Here is a 13,053-nt window from a genome sequence, read left to right on the forward strand (position 1 = left end):
ATGTTGATTATTACTATTACTGGTAAAAACTAAATTGATTCTCTGCTTCGAGGCAATCAGTTTCACACAGTAAATCAAGAAAGTCAGCAGCAGAGCCATGATTTTCTTGATTCCCCGGGTATTACATCAGAAAATAAAAAGACTAAGAGGGGCTTAGGATAAGACATTTCATAGTCCTGTTACACAAGTGGACTGCAGTCTGAGCTGCATTGGCTTAATTTTATAAAATTTCCTCTCAGCACACATAACACCCCCATCTCCAATCCTGCATACCCCTGCTGGTCGCGGAGCGAGTCTTTTACAGTATCTTCTCCACTGTGTCTGCGCTGCTTTGTCCCTCTCCACCTTCTTACTGTCTGAATTGTGTCATAAAAGAAAAAAACAAGCCTTCCTACAGTCTGAACTCTCAATAAAGGAAAATCCCGCTAACACACAAACAATAGGGGACTGCTTACTGTCCCTTTTTAAAAATGAGAAACTCTCCCACCGCAGTGTTGAGGTTGTTTTGCTACCTGGAGGTCACGCTACTCTTATCTAAGCACAAAGTCTGCCAGCCCTTTTTAACTATTTTCATTGCCGCCAGATGAAATTCCCCTTTGTCAATCTAACCCCACACCGAGGCTGATGTATTGTGAGCTTGTGCTGTTATTTTGCTCTGTCATTGCCAGGGCTTCCTGCCATTGTTGGTCGAGGGCTATTCAAACTCCACTCTCAAGCTAGCCCTCATAGGTCACGCAGTTTCCCAGATTATCTTCTCTGCACAGGTGTCTGGCTGCGGGGAGTTTATTTCTCCTTCGCTCTGAATGAGAACAAATCAAAGTTTTGTGTGCCTGTTGCTGCTTTGCCAAATCAAGCCCCCAAGGCAGCTGAAGGCCTCCAAAGTTCACACGAAAGCTGCGGTTTTTGAATTGCCATGCATCGTGCTCTGGAGTTGGCTCGTTGATAGATGTGCCAGAAGGACAGCAGTGAGAGCTACACTCCTGCTCCCCCAGGGCTTTTTGGAGGCCTTGCCATGGGGTGGGGCAGTGGTGGGGGGTAGGAGGGGGGCGTTATGGTTGAAAGCGTGTCTTTCATGTCTCCAATGCTTCTGCTGTTACACCACAGTGTAGGTATGTTCATGTGTCGTGTGTTTGTGCCTTTGTGTGAGCATTTACCATGTCTCTGCATTGCTTGTGTGTGCTTTGCATTGCACCACAGCATAGCCCCTCCTCCCTCTCCTCCCCTCGCCTCCCCCACCCCCCAGCAGCCACCCTTCCCCCACTCCAGAGGTGCTTGGACTGCTTGCCCCACCCCCACTCGCACCCCCCTGCCTGGGTTATGTAACAGCCACAAGCCAGCGCAGAGCCCACCACCCAGCATGGCTCGCTGAGTCAAGCTGCTGACATAGCAGCTGCACACGGCAAAGCAAAAGGCATTCACCTCAGTGCTGGACCATACCTACAACCTCCACTGTGACAGAGGGTGATTAATCGTTGCAGAAAATCAGTAGCGTGTGTCGAGATTAAGTGCTGTACAAACACACACTTTCCAAAGCTGTTTTTCCTACACAGTCAGGTTGCTGCAACATAATATAGTTGTTTAGAGAAGCTGATGCCTGAGGAATCTAGTAGACTAATACTGTCTACCGCTACTATCAGCTGGCCTTTAACATATCATTAATGATCCAAATCCTGTCCCCTAAATGACATAAATGTAGTCAATTAACATACCTGGAACATTTGAGCATTTACTGTTATAGTGTGCTTGTTAGGTAATAAGTCCCTAAAGCATGGTGTTTCCTCCCAGTTTTGAAAAAAGTTGTGGCAGGATGGTGGTGGATGAACCCCGCCCCCTCCTCCCCCCATGCCCTTAAGCTTGTGCATGCCTGGACAGCTAGGGGTTTGCTGCTTTATGATGGAGGAATGTGTTGTCTCCACCGCATGTAGGCGTCTAAAAGCCTAGATTTGCACATAAAGAACCTGGCATCACACTCTAATGGATGCACACACTTAAACCTGGGAGCTGCCCAGTGTAGCGACAGTCTTCTCTGTTAGCCAGCGAGCAGCGCCACCGAAATAATGAAATCTTGCATTATTAAATTAGCAGGTGATGAACCTAGCAGAGATCGCTCCCTGTCTGAATGCTGGTGCCGCACTGCTTTCTATTGTCTTCCTTTCTCCTTTTTTCCTGGTCTTCTCTTATCCCTTTTTTTTCTCGTCTTCGAGGATTTGATTGGCTTGCCAGATATGAAAACATGTTGTGGAAAAACATTTACCAGGAAAACATCATCAAATCTTCACTAACTGTGGTTTTTGTGCCTGTGTACGCTCCCTGGTCTCCCTGTGTTTGTTGTGATCTAAACAGTAACAGGAGAGAGCAACCGTAATTTATGTCGGCATGGGGGAACGGGTCTGTCATCAGTTTCTTGAACAGCATGCAGGTGGTTATGAGAAATGCAAGATATTACTTAATTATGAGACATGTAGAAGCAAGAAACATTAAACCACAGCCCGTTCTAGAGAAAGAGCAAATGAGCTGCATAAGTAATGGCGCAGCAGTATCATTTCCACATGGAGAGATTTTTATTTTAACTTTTTTTTTTTTTATTCATTTATTGCACTTTTCATTTTCTTAGGAATTTAGCTGATGCTCATATCCCAAGTGGCTGCAGCTGTGTACAGATACCAAAAACAATAGCCCGACAGCAGCCACATGCAAATTTGTGCACATGCAAGCGGGGATGCATGGAAATTAAAAACATGATAGTAACCTTCGGAAACTAGAGATAGCAGTGGGAGGGAAAAGTCTGAGAACAACAACAACAACAAGGAAAAGGAAGGATGTGAGATTTTAGATGCTGTTTGATGGGTCATTAAAGTTCAGATATTGTCTTATAGTCCGGCGGCTATGCGAAAAATCGTGCACTTCACGATACAAGCATGAAATTTGGCACACTGTTAGAGCATGCCCTAAGGATCATTTTTGGCTATAGGGCCATTGCAGATTTGTCCCGTGATAACCATGGCAACCATTTTTCAAAATGGCTGCCACCTGCTGTGATTTTACCTGTAACTCAGGTTCTAGACCACCTAGGATCTTGATCCTGGTGGCTAATCCTACATTTTCAAGGATGAGGAATACAGTGGTACTACAACATGCTAGCAACTTCCTAACTACATGTTTCCGGCATTCAGTTAATTAAATAATAGAAAAAACCATCAAAATATGTATTTCAGTAGAGTACTGTACATGTTTTCTAAGATGTTGACAGATATGCCATGAAATGCATGTGTGTTATGGCAATGGCCAAAGTGGAACTATACAGCAGTACAGAGACAGGATACCATTTAGCCTAAAGGCATATTTAATAAAGCCAAAGAGGAAAGAAAGTGTGACAACACAAAGTTGTGTATGATGACACAGTCCACCACAGTAGCAAAGGGCAGTGCACTGAAGTGCTGCCTCAGCACATTTGCATCTTCCACAACTCCCCTTTTTGCAACCACAGTGGAGGAGGTCGCGACATGCCAGGCTTGCTTCTGGTAGTCTGGTCCAGTGAACTTCCCATCCACCTGACAGAATCAGAATCAACTTTGTTGTCACATGACACATTTTACAGGTGTAAAAAAGTGGATTAAATTATTCATTTATTCATTCATTCATTCTGTGTCCTTCCTCTTCCACCCCCAGTCACCTGGGGAGGGGAGTTCAGGGACTGCAACCATAGCCTGTCCCCAGCAGTGACCAGCTTGGTAGGCTGCCTTTTTTGTATGTTGTGCTGCTTGTGTTGGGGGGGAGTCCACCAACCGTTCTACCTTTTTGGGTGAACAGCTGCTTCCGTGGTATGTAACACAAGTTGCCAGGAAGGAGAACAGCTCAGCTTTGTTCTCATCAATTCGTAGATACTCCGGCCAATTCCCAGGAATGGCACTCGATGGCTCAATGTGTCAACAAATTCTCTTCCCTCTCTTGCTGCATGTTTCAGCCTTCAGCGTTTCTAGTTAACCAGACAATACCCCACAAAATTTTCCATCTAGAGAAAAACAAACCTCCCTCTAATTGGCTGGCCTCCAGTCCAAGAAAAATCCAAGTCTCAACAAGAAAATATCATCCCTGAAGAATGACTGTTCCTTGTTCTCGAGGCTCAACATTGTATCACAGACATGTGATGGAAATCTGGATCAATTCTTTGAGCATGAAAACCAGGCATGTCCACCAGCACTGTCACAAATGGACAGGCTGAGAACTGGTACCAAGTCGGACTTGGTGGGCTGTTTGATGGACCTGGTTCCTTCACATGAAAATGCATCCATTCCCACTGGCTCAGCCTGTCCATTTGTGACAGTGCTGGTGGACATGCCTGGTTTTCATGCTCAAAGAACTCAACCAGATTTCCATCACATGTCTGTGATACAATGTTGAGCCTCGAGAACAAGGAACAGTCATTCTTCAGGGATGATATTTTCTTGTTGAGACTTGGATTTTTCTTGGACTGGAGGCCAGCCAATTAGAGGGAGGTTTGTTTTTTTATTGGTGGGAAATTTTGTGGGGTATTGTCTGGTTAACTAGAAACGCTGAAGGCTGAAATATGCAGCAAGAGAGGGAAGAGAATTCGTTGACACATTGAGCCATCGAGTGCCATTCCTGGGAATTGGCCGGAGTATCTACGAATTGATGAGAACAAAGCTGAGCTGTTCTCCTTCCTGGCAACTTGTGTTACATACCACGGAAGCAGCTGTTCACCCAAAAAGGTAGAACGATTGGTGGACTCCCCCCCAAGACAAGCAGCACAACATACAAAGAGGGCAGCCTACCAAGCTGGTCACTGCTGGGGACAGGCTATGGTTGCAGTCCCTGAACTCCCCTCCCCAGGTGACTGGAGGTGGAAGAGGAAGGACACAGAATGAATGAATGAATAAATGAATAATTTAATCCACTTTTTTACACCTGTAAAATGTGTCATGTGACAACAAAGTTGATTCTGATTCTGACAGGTGGATGGGAAGTTCACTGGACCAGACTACCAGAAGCAAGCCTGGCATGTCGCGACCTCCTCCACTGTGGTTGCAAAAAGGGGAGTTGTGGAAGATGCAAATGTGCTGAGGCAGCACTTCAGTGCACTGCCCTTTGCTACTGTGGTGGACTGTGTCATCATACACAACTTTGTGTTGTCATACTTTCTTTCCTCTTTGGCTTTATTAAATATGCCTTTAGGCTAAATGGTATCCTGTCTCTGTACTGCTGTATAGTTCCACTTTGGCCATTGCCATAACACACATGCATTTCATGGCATATCTGTCAACATCTTAGAAAACATGTACAGTACTCTACTGAAATACATATTTTGATGGTTTTTTCTATTATTTAATTAACTGAATGCTGGAAACATGTAGTTAGGAAGTTGCTAGCATGTTGTAGTACCACTGTATTCCTCATCCTTGAAAATGTAGGATTAGCCACCAGGATCAAGATCCTAGGTGGTCTAGAACCTGAGTTACAGGTAAAATCACAGCAGGTGGCAGCCATTGTGAAAAATGGTTGCCACGGTTACCACGGGACAAATCTGCAATGGCCCTATAGCCAAAAATGATCCTTAGGGCATGCTCTAACAGTGTGCCAAATTTCATGCTTGTATCGTGAAGTGCACGATTCCATCAAAATATTGCGCATAGCTGCTGGACTATTAAGGAGCTCAGAAAGCCAAACCTCTGCAACTCATTTTGAGATCTAAACAAAGAGAGTGAAACTGAAAAGTAAATGGAGATGCTTTGCCCCAAAACACCTCCAGTTACATATTAAAGACCCACTCCTGACAGTCACACAGCAGTCTCATGTGCAAAGAATTCGCTTTGCTCTGCCAGCGTAACGCTCACACCGAGAGCCTATCAACAGATAAGGTTTCCTGTAAAAGCAGGAGAACGAACGAGACGGGCGACAGGGTCAGTGCAGCTTCGCTCAGCAGAATTTATTTGCCAATATGCAAAAATGTATCCCTTTTTTCTCCTCTTTATGTATTTGGTTTCCTTATTCCGATGTTATTTTATCAAAACAAAGATCCATAATACCAAAAACAAATCAAAATAAACAGGTTATTTTTTTAGCAGCATTACCAAGTTTTTTACTAGCTAATGTTCTGTTTTTTTTTTGTTTTTGTTTTTTTTATTGCAAATTTGTAAATCACTTTTTTCCCTATTTTTTTTTATGTAATAAGTTGACTTGCCGCTGACATCACTACGACAGAAAAATAAGCACAAGTGATTATTTTAACATTATGCTTTAATTTCAACACTTTGAATTTCTTCGATAAGAATGACGCCTAGACAATTTCATAACTAACACAAACCAAAATATATTTTCACATCAGAGCGCTGAGGACAAAATAACTTCAATGAGAGTCGACTTGGGGGTCCAGAACATTAAAAAGTTTGAAAACCCCCCAGTTAATGCCACTATATTCACCGTTCCCTTGAGGGTGAACAGGAATGGACTCAATGTCCTTGAGACTCGGACAGGATGCATGGCTCCTGATGGGCCTGTTTGGTTGTGACAGACATCAGATATATAACCTTTAATTATGGGACGGTCTCCCTGTCAACTTGGGCGCCCAGCTGTAATGAGTTAGTGTGCCTCTGGCCCCTGAATCGGCCTATTTTTTTGACACAAAGAGGTAGATGGCTGTGTCTAAAAGAGAGCCACGTCCCTAAGGAGTGGGTTTACAAGTCCTGGGAGGGATGAGGGGTATTTATTTTCCTGTCTTCCTGACCCATTTATGAAATCAACCAACTGTAAGCTACAGATTTCCCTAGATGAATACAATGGGAATTCTCAACCTTTTTTTTTTCATGACAGCATATTTTATCTCTATTCCCTCCTTTGTTTTCTATATGAGCACATAAACAAAACCTTTCCAATTTCCAAAAGGACGGCCTGCCTCATTTATGCTGCACACTGGCTTTACATATTAAACAAGCGCCAGTCAGTTATCCTTTTTTTTTCCTCGTGAAAGAGGTAATAACTGTTTTCGCACACTTGAGGAAAACACCAGTGAAAATGAATATCTCTGGGCTGAGCATATTAATCCAGTTAGGCCTGTTTAGAATTTGAAAGAGGAGCTAGTGAACCGCCGCTCCTCGGCCCTTTTTAAAAGAGACGCTCGTCTTTGTGTTTGCCGATAGCAGTGTGTCATGTTGTGGGCGTGAATAATAGACCTCATTATTAGCGCCGTTTCTATAGCAACAAGACGTGTTTACCAGGCAGATCTGAGTCTTCCAAGACTTAACATCCGCAGACACCCGGGGAAATCGGCACGCGGAAGATTGCTTGTTGACAGTTACCGCATCCCATCGCCTGAAAGGGAAAGTAACTCCACTTACAGTTAATCACACCGGATCTGAGACATTTTTGCACAGATTAGATTTGCAGTGTGTTTGTCTTTGTTATTCCTCGGTAATGGCATGAATAATAAGAGAGCACTTCATAGCCCATAATTATATCTGTAGCAGCTGATTGCTGATTGCCATGAAGAATTATGAGTAAAAACACACACACACACACACACACACACACACACTGGTCCTAATGCGCTTCCCGCTGCCCTCCCTGCAGCTTGTGAGGTGAAAGTCTCACGCGGAGCTCTCCATGCTACCCAGTTGTCTGCCTCAACAAAATACAAAGAAAAATATTGTGTGGTTGGATCCTGCGAAGATTCTGACATACGATTTCCTAGAACTCCACTGGGAACTCGAAAACAAACGCCAATGAAGGCCACGTGCTGCGGCTTCCATCAGGCATAGTTTTCCCCATAATTATCTGTTCTCCACTCTGCGAGGCCTGCTGGTAGAGCTGCCCCCTGAAAAATGACTGAAACGACTAGGATCACCTGTCCCAGCCTCCCTGTAGTCAACAGCAAATTTATTTTTATTTTTAGTTGAAGACGGTCAGTGTGCATTGAATCTCACAATAAAACAGATCAATGAAACAGGCTATTTCTGCAGAGATGCATATTTTTGATCACAATGACAACTAGCAACAGAGTGAGACACACACACACACACACACACACACACACACACAATGCAGCACATAATGTTCCTATTGAATTTTCTGTAATCGTTCATTAGGTTTGCTGCTGTTGTAAATACACTCCATCGATCCTGCCGCATGACAGAAAAAAAAAATTCAGGGGAAACAATAAAGGAACAGTAAATTTAGACCTAAGCTGTTAAATTTGCTTAATAATTTAATTTTTCACATTTTCTAACGTTTTTTTTTTTTTTTTTAAGTTACAAGATCCATGGTCTATCTCTTTATTCAAACAAAACTTCACAATAATGCAAATTTGCATGGAAATGCAATTGGCAGTTGCAGATATTAAATGATTTTAGTGATGTTGCATTTGATTGTGATTGGTTATAATTGCTATTAACATGGCCTGTCATCATGGCATTTTCTGATTGCCATGAAAATTATTAATTAAAAAAAAGAATAGATGAATGATTGTATTGAAATCTAAATCAGTGGAGAAATTCCAGGTCAGGTACAGCCCTGGCTGCTGGGATCTCCTGTTTGCCAGTCCAAGTCCCCCACACATGTCTTACCTCCGTGTCACTTTTGTTTTCAGTCAGTTAGCTAAGTCAAATTTTGCTTTCAGTTGCTTATTTTGGACTGCAGTAGGTTCCTAAAATGAAAACTTCCTGTAAGAGGCATCAGACATTCATGACCAGGTGTTTGAATGCATTTGACCCCATTCCTGCTCGGGCTGGTGTGGCATTCCATGAGAGTTTAGTCTTGAGTCACTGAATGACATGCTCATGTGGCGCTGTACTGTATGTGCTTTTTGTACAGAGGAGTTACGGTTCAATAGTTAACAGGACGTCCTGTACAGGCCACTGGAGAGTTTGACTCCCACTGGGACCACTTATGCTAAAAGTGCATGTAGTCATGGTACTTCAAGGTACTTTGGGTTAAAGTGGCCACTAAAAAACAGTTGTGTTATAAATGGTTCAGCATGTGATTGTTTGTCTCTCTCTCTCCTCCAGAAACCAGCGAACATCTTGGTGATGGGGGAGGGTCCTGAACGAGGAAGAGTTAAAATCGGTAAGGTGGACTAAAACATCACCAGCAGCAATAGTCTGAATCTATTGACTGAGCACACTATTGATTAGATTGTGGCTTGAAACACCTCAGCAGACCAGGGATTGAGAAAACATGTGTTTTTTCACAGTTGAATGAGAGGTTCAGATGTTCAAATCAATATTGCGGGTCTTTTATTGTAGTTAAATAATAGACACCAGTATCATTAATGTGCACCTATGAACAATGCAGCTGTATGACAGACGTCATATCGATAGAAGATCGATGAGGTTGTTGACTTGTTTGAGTGGACAATAGCTGCAGCATTTAACCTTCTCTCTGCGGGGTTCAAAGGGGGCTCAGATCAGTACTGTTACATAAGCACGCCGGTCAGGGGACTGTTCAAGGGTAATGGCAAAGGTTTTGCAATGCTGGAGTCTATTTTTAATCCGGGTGCACCCAGCAGAGGTACTGAGTTATTGTTACAGTGCCACCAGACACTGTACTGGTGCCGATGACGTATAGCTGGTTGTAAGCAGCTCCATTTCAGAGCTGTTCAGTTTCTCTCTGACCAATGAATGATGACAAAGCCCATCTGACCTCACCACAGCCCGCTTGGGGGCAGGTCTGGCGCTCTTTTGCCGGTCCATTTTGTTCACACCTCAGCACAACTCGGCACATTTAAATTGGCAATGGGAACGCAAATCAATACGGTGTGGTTTGACTCCAATGGAAAAAAAAAAAAAGACTAGTTTACAGGGCTCCCTCTTTTTGATGCACCCGGAGCCACATAAGCAGCTATTCTTGTTTTCTAATTATCGTACAAATTCAGTATCAAAATAAATTTCATAAAACACTATTGGCCTCATCATCTTATTCCATGATCATTACCATCAACTTTGACCAGTCTGTGATCACTTTATACAAGTCAGTGGATCTATAGTTGGGGATGGGACGATGCTCTTACCTCACAATACAGAGCAGTGCATGACATGGGCTTCACGATTCAATACAAGCACAGTGCGATGTAATAAGTAAAAGTTCAACAGTTTCTGAGCCACAACTATGTCTAGCAGTGGCACTGTCTCACTAGAATATTAACGATTAAAAAATGTTGTCATCACGAACATGCAAGTAATATAGTTCCTTTGAAAGTAGAGATAGTAAGAGAGGGGAAAGAGAGGGCGGGGGGTGACATGCAGCACAGGGCCCATGCTGGACACAAACGTGGACCGCTGCCATAACATGATACAGTCTGCCAGACGAACCCAGTAAGTACTGTAGTTTTCACCCAGCTTTGTGATTCAGGTTGGTGAGACGGGTGTACTTCAAATAAAAATGTTGCCTACGCTCGGCCATGGTCTTTGCTCATAGTTAAATTATTCACTCCTGAACACCAACATGCAGTGTCAGGACACACATTCTGGGTCAAAGGGTGATTAGCATTCCTAAGCTGCTATCTTAGACGCCACAGGGCCCTCTCCAGCCTTGGACTGGGGCCACCCTGTGCTCCATTCATGCACTGATAACCCAGGTTTGATTGCTAAGTTCTTCTGACATCTCTGCCTCACCCTTTGTAGCTGACATGGGTTTCGCCAGACTCTTCAATTCTCCGCTGAAGCCACTGGCTGACCTGGACCCCGTGGTGGTGACATTCTGGTACAGGGCCCCCGAGCTGCTGCTGGGGGCCCGACACTACACCAAAGCTATCGGTGAGTCAGAGTGTACACACAAGCGAAACACCCCTATGTGTGTTAAAGTGTACAGAGTAAACAGCCGTGGATGTACGAAGAGCTGTGAACACTAATTGCAGGACTTTGACTCCTCGCAGTTTGCATTCAGAAACCAGTTGTGTTGGTTAACCTTGATTCTGTGGAAGTGTGTGGCTGGTGAAATTCTTGGAACCAGAACAGGAATGAGCTGCTCTACGAAGGAAATGTCATGCTACCAAGTTGAAAGTTGAGCTGTGTGTCGATCGGCCCCTTCAAGTCAAAATTCCAAAGTGAGATTTTAACGGCATATTTGTGGCTTACAGTGAGTCCCCGAGGGGCCAAAGGACATGTGCTCTCCACCCGGGCCATGTTTCCATGCGTATGATGGACTACCTGGAACATGACACCACGCTGTCACTCAGCCTGTCATTGTAGTAACGCCTAATTTTAGGCAAGGCAAGTTTAGTCGTGTAACTTCATTCATACAAACGGCAATGCTTTACAGAGGTGTAGAAATACAACAAGAAAAATAAAACATTGAGAAAACATGAAAAGCTTAAAATCAGTAAAAGCAGATTTTAAAAACAGTGAAAGAAAAAAACAAAGCAAGTGAGCAATTTCTGTCAAGGCTGCATGATCCAGGGGGTAAAAATGAGCCAAATTAGTGTGAGTGGTCTTATGTTTCACCCGCGACGAAATTACAGACTGTTTCTCTTATCTTAAGAACTTTATTTGTGGAAAAAAGATGCAAAGGCATTGCATGACTTAGAGGATAACAGTTCACGGTGCACTGATGCTGAGGGATTTGTCAGTCTGTCTACAACGGTGAATAAGGTGCGGGCATCAATGATATTTTTATTAATAAGCTCCCAGAAAAAGGACTGCGTTGCTCTTTTTAGTTCCAAATTATAGATGCAAAGTTTCTCTTTGTAGATGTGATAGTGAACCTGGACTTTGGTTTTTCACCACCTGCGCTCTGTCTATCTACACATCCCAGGCCTCCGCTGTGTTTGTGTCTCTGCCTGTAGATGCAGGCCTGCGTGAGAGCAATCTTGGAACCCGTCGGCTATCATCTGACAATTTAGCCTCTGGGGGCAATAGCCAATTATGCGGGGCTTCCGGTGTAGCTGCTGGCTGCTCACTTTGGTTTCTGTTGTGCATTTATTTTTCTTTTACTATACAAGTCGAACGCTTCTCCACACAAAACACAAACATGAATATTTTTTGGTGTTTCAGGTCCAGACAAAATTTTTGCCAAAGCGTTCCACCTCTTTTGCTCAATACACATGTACGTATTCATAGATATAGATATAGATACATAGATAATGTGTTCATAGAGGTTAGTGTGAAAGAGAGACAGAATAAAATTTCACCAAACAAGACCTTGGATTCTAATACCCACAAACCTTATTGCCTACCAAGCAAGACCTCAAAAGTCATTAAAAGGACTTGAAACCCAGAAAAAAAACACGAATACCCAGGAAACCCAGAGTATCACTCACTTAACTTTGTGATGCAGCAGAGACCAGGGGAGGAAAAGAAGGAAGTACTGCGTGCTCAGAGAGGAGAAGTGAAAATCACAGTTTATGATCAGCAAGCGTTTGTGCCGAAACGAGGGCCGACTGTTATGTATGCAGACCACAATTTCTGCAAAGCAAAGAGTGAAAACCTCCACAATGCACAGTGACAGCCATCTTCAGACACAGACAGACAAGCCCCGTCCTCCTCTGATTCCATGAGGCACTAATGCACTGTAAGCAGTTTTCCTTCAAGAGCACTCAGACTAATTGATGTCTCTGTGTGGATGCATGTGTGCGTGTATGTGTGCGTACATGCATCAGACATTTGGGCCATTGGCTGCATCTTCGCGGAGCTGCTGACGTCGGAGCCCATCTTTCACTGTCGCCAGGAAGACATCAAGACCAGTAACCCCTTCCATCACGACCAGCTGGACCGGATATTCAGCGTCATGGGCTTCCCAGCAGGTCAGTACACACTGTCGGCATGGACCAGCCTCATTAAAACCTTCCAAATAACAATAATGATAAACTACAGGCAACGTTGGGTAAGAAGCTCCTAAGTAACCAGTTACAGTAATCACATTACTTTTTTACAATATTAAGTAACTTAACGGGTTTTCTAAATTTAGTAATTCGTTAGTAAGTAGTGTCTGAAATGTTGGCATTGAATTGGCATGTTGATGACTTGTTGGTTTAGCTTACTAATGCAGCAACCAGCACCTCATAGTATTTACTTTATATGACTTTGGTGTGTTTGTTATAAGAATAGA

General features: G+C 43.5%; 1 protein-coding gene across 1 annotated transcript in view; it reads left to right on the plus strand.

The window, feature by feature from the left end:
* Positions 1 to 13,053, plus strand: part of cdk19 (cyclin dependent kinase 19) — a 68,277-nt gene that overhangs the window by 31,603 nt on the left and 23,621 nt on the right. Inside the window, exons 5-7 of the mRNA XM_030047050.1 lie at positions 9,018 to 9,075; positions 10,632 to 10,763; positions 12,605 to 12,748. Of these exons, the coding sequence (XP_029902910.1) occupies positions 9,018 to 9,075; positions 10,632 to 10,763; positions 12,605 to 12,748 (334 nt within the window). The remainder of the gene's footprint in view (positions 1 to 9,017; positions 9,076 to 10,631; positions 10,764 to 12,604; positions 12,749 to 13,053) is intronic.

The sequence above is a fragment of the Myripristis murdjan genome, chromosome 24 (genome assembly GCF_902150065.1).
Source record: "Myripristis murdjan chromosome 24, fMyrMur1.1, whole genome shotgun sequence".
NCBI lineage: Eukaryota > Metazoa > Chordata > Actinopteri > Holocentriformes > Holocentridae > Myripristis > Myripristis murdjan.